This window comes from Varanus komodoensis, unplaced genomic scaffold, assembly GCF_004798865.1.
Source record: "Varanus komodoensis strain SLA01 unplaced genomic scaffold, ASM479886v1 scaffold93, whole genome shotgun sequence".
NCBI classification, from domain to species: domain Eukaryota; kingdom Metazoa; phylum Chordata; class Lepidosauria; order Squamata; family Varanidae; genus Varanus; species Varanus komodoensis.
In genome coordinates, this window is record NW_025336635.1 from 993,489 (window position 1) to 996,678 (window position 3,190).

At 46.3% G+C, this 3,190-nt stretch overlaps 1 protein-coding gene across 1 annotated transcript; it reads right to left on the minus strand.

Moving 5' to 3' along the window:
- Positions 1-1,473: 1,473 nt before the first annotated feature.
- LOC123017446 (probable G-protein coupled receptor 33) lies at positions 1,474-2,981 on the minus strand. The gene is made up of 2 exons (XM_044418794.1): positions 2,922-2,981; positions 1,474-2,487 (listed from the first exon to the last, which is right to left on the minus strand). Exons 1-2 carry the CDS (start codon positions 2,979-2,981, stop codon positions 1,474-1,476), a joined length of 1,074 nt encoding a protein of 357 aa, XP_044274729.1.
- Positions 2,982-3,190: the final 209 nt, after the last annotated feature.

Genomic DNA, 3,190 nt, shown 5'->3' on the forward strand with positions numbered 1-3,190 from the left:
GGCTGTGGGTTCCCCTATGGAATCCATCCATCCCATGGCTGGTCTTCGTTTTCCTCTCTGCCCACATGGGACTTAGGATGTAAATAAGACAAATAAATGTTCCTGAGGAGCTGTGTGAACCCACTTGAAGATTCCCATGGATTTAGAACATGTGCGCCAAAACCAAAAAGCAGCAGTTTGAACTACCTGCCTTTAGACTTGCATCCAAAGATGCAAACATCATTTGAAGGGCAAGAGAGGCAACTCTCAAAGACTGACCACTGGGATGCTTCCAGCCTCTTCAAATCACAGAATAGCAAGAAGTTGTTTGTGTACATTTGAAGCGGAGAGTAAAATATCTAAAATATTTGAATAGTGCCAAGTCAGCTCAAAAGCTTGCAGAGCAAAAGTTGCAGCACAGAAAAATTGTGAACAGAAATGTCGATGAACGAAGCCTTTCTGATACCATCATCATACATGTGGCTGCAAGCCTAAGCATGACTGGAGAGAAGGAAGTCCCACAGCTGGCAGCGGCAGAAGGACAGAAGAATCCAAGCCGGAAGCCCTAGACCTGCATGCAGATAAGGGGAGGCCGGGCCACACCATTAGCCTTGCGCCCAGCAGCCACATCTGGATGACATGGAACATCTGCAAAAGAGCGCTTCAGGTGGGTGGGTGAGCAGGCACAGCCACGCCACCTAACCCGGACATGAGCAAGTTGGTCTGTTTGTTTATTTGTTCCATTCATATGCCTCCACTTTCTTTTAAAGTGGCTTATCTCATGCTCCTCCACCTGCTCTCAATCTTCTCCCCACAACAACAACAACCCTGAGAGGTAGGCTGGGCTGAGTGTCTGCAATTGTCCCAAAGTCACCCAGCTGGCTCCATGGCTGACCAGGGACTAGAACCCAGATCACCCAAGTCCCAGTCTCATGCTCTTCAGCACCACACCGCGCTGGGTCTCAGTTCTGAGACTGAAGAGAAGACACATCCTCCAATTCACATGTAATTCACGTGGAGGAGAAACATACAGGATGTTTGCTTGTCTGTTTGCTTCCTTAGCGCATTAATCAGCAGAGGGTACAAGATAACTGAACAGAAATGCAAAGAAACAGTGAAACATAGTTCCTTAAAAGAAGACTCAGAGCATTAAAAATACCAGAAAGATGCAAAATTATTAACAACCAGAGGCTTTCCTAAAAAGCAAAGTCTGTACCATGGTGAATACTATCACATCTAAATACTGTAGGCTTCAGTGTGTCTTACTTAAGAGCAGATATGTATATGGTGGTGATGCAGGTACCCTTCTTGGCTGCTTTGGATAGTATGTTGACTCCATTTGAAATGGATGCTTCCACTCTGATGCTGTACTTTTTGTGCTGGGGAATGAACTTCTGGCCACCTGGCCCTCCATGAGATCATAAAGGAAGGTGTAGGGAGCATCCTCTTGTCTGGATATCACTGAAGGCAGCTTTTTCATGGGGTGAGATTGAGTCACCTTCTGCCTGAGCTTCTGGGATTGTTAATCCGATGGTCCTCTTCCTCATTATTGCCATCCTCCTCAGAAGCATCCACAAAAGCTTTCTTGAGAAGAGTGGGAATGGACATCCTGAAGATCACCTGGAATTCCTCTCCAACAAAGAGGTAGAGAATGGGGGTGAAACAGGTATTTAAACAACCCCCGATGAGCATCATATGCCACAGAAACTGTACTATTATTTCTGGAACTTCCATCAGCAGTAAACCATTATGGAGATGGAAGGGAAACCAGCAGATGAAGAATGATCCCACGGAAGCCACAAGGACTCTATAAGTCTTCCCCGTCTTCACCAATCTTTTTTTCTTCATTTTTTGACCCACCCAGCAATAACTGCCCACAATGATGATGAAAGGGAGCAGAAAAGCCACCAGGAATTGAAAGAGAAAGAGAACCACTTGAATGGAAATGGCACAATGATTTTTACAAACAATCCTGTCTTTCTCTACTACGAGTGTTTCCTGGAAAACTGGGTAGGCAACACTCAAAGCTACGGAAGCCAGCCATGTCCATGCAATCAGTTTCTTTGCCCAAGGTATTGAGCGGTGGTTCTGGGTCCAGGTGGGATTGCCGATGATGAGGCAGCGGTCCAGGCTGATGATGGTGAGTAGAAAGGCTGCAATGAACATCCACAAGGAAAAGATGAAGGTGCTGAGCTTGCAAAAAACCGTGCCAAAGATCCAATGGAAGCCAAGCAGGGCATAGATAGCATAGAAAGGCAGAAAGGCACAGACCATTAAGTAGCTTAGAACCAAGTGGAAGAACCAGAGTGCATACACGGTTTTCTTCATCTTCACTCCCAAAACCCAGAGGCAGAATCCATTCATAGCTGCCCCCACTAGGAAAGACAGGAGAAGCAGAGTGGAGCACACCGCATTCACGGAGCTTATGCCTGCAGACTGGCTGGTATTTATTGATGCGGCTGAAGTATTCTCTAAGGAAGTGCTCATGTTGTCTTTGTCCATAAGGCCCTGGAGGAGGATGGAGAAGAGACTGATTAAGGGGCAGAGGAGGGCAGTGATGAAAAAGGAGATGAGAACCAACAGTGTCCAAAGCTCTGGATGGAAATGGGAAGATGCAGTCATAGAGTCAGATTCATGAACTCTGCACAAACCACAATCAGGGCTAAAAAACTCAAGATATCAGGTGAAAAGATAAATTCCTGAGGCAACACCTCCCATATCCAGTGTGGTGTGGTGGTTAAGAGCATGGGACTGGGACGATCTGGGTTCTAATCCCGCTCGGCCATGGAGCCAGCTGCCAGTCACAGACTCTCAGCCCAACCTACCTCACAGGGTTGTTGTTGTGGGGATAAGATGGAGGAGGAGAATGATGTAAGCTGCCTTGAGCCCTTTGTAGGAAAAAGGCAGGATATAAATCAATCAATCAATCAATATCAGCCTACCTGTTCAATGAACAGTCGCTCCATCACCTGCACATGCACTCCTGGTGGCAACCAGGTCATGCAGGTGTCATGTTGGGGGACTCCACCTGTGGAATTCTCTCCCCTCCTGCAGTGTGACAGGTACCAGCCTTGACTATGTTTTGTCACCTGCTAAAAACCCACCCATTTGCTCAAGGACTTACTGATTTCAACACTTAAATTGCTTCAGGGGATTTGTATTTTAGTTTAATTACTTTAATGAGTTTTGTGCACTGCTTAGTGATTTGGTA

Coding starts and splice junctions, on each gene's coding strand:
- LOC123017446 (XM_044418794.1), bottom strand. CDS start 2,981: ATGACCTGGTTGCCACCAGGAGTGCATGTGCAGGTGATGGAGCGACTG. Junction 2,488..2,921: donor AGCGACTGTTCATTGAACAG/GTAGGCTGATAT, acceptor ATCCTCCTCCAG/GGCCTTATGGACAAAGACAA.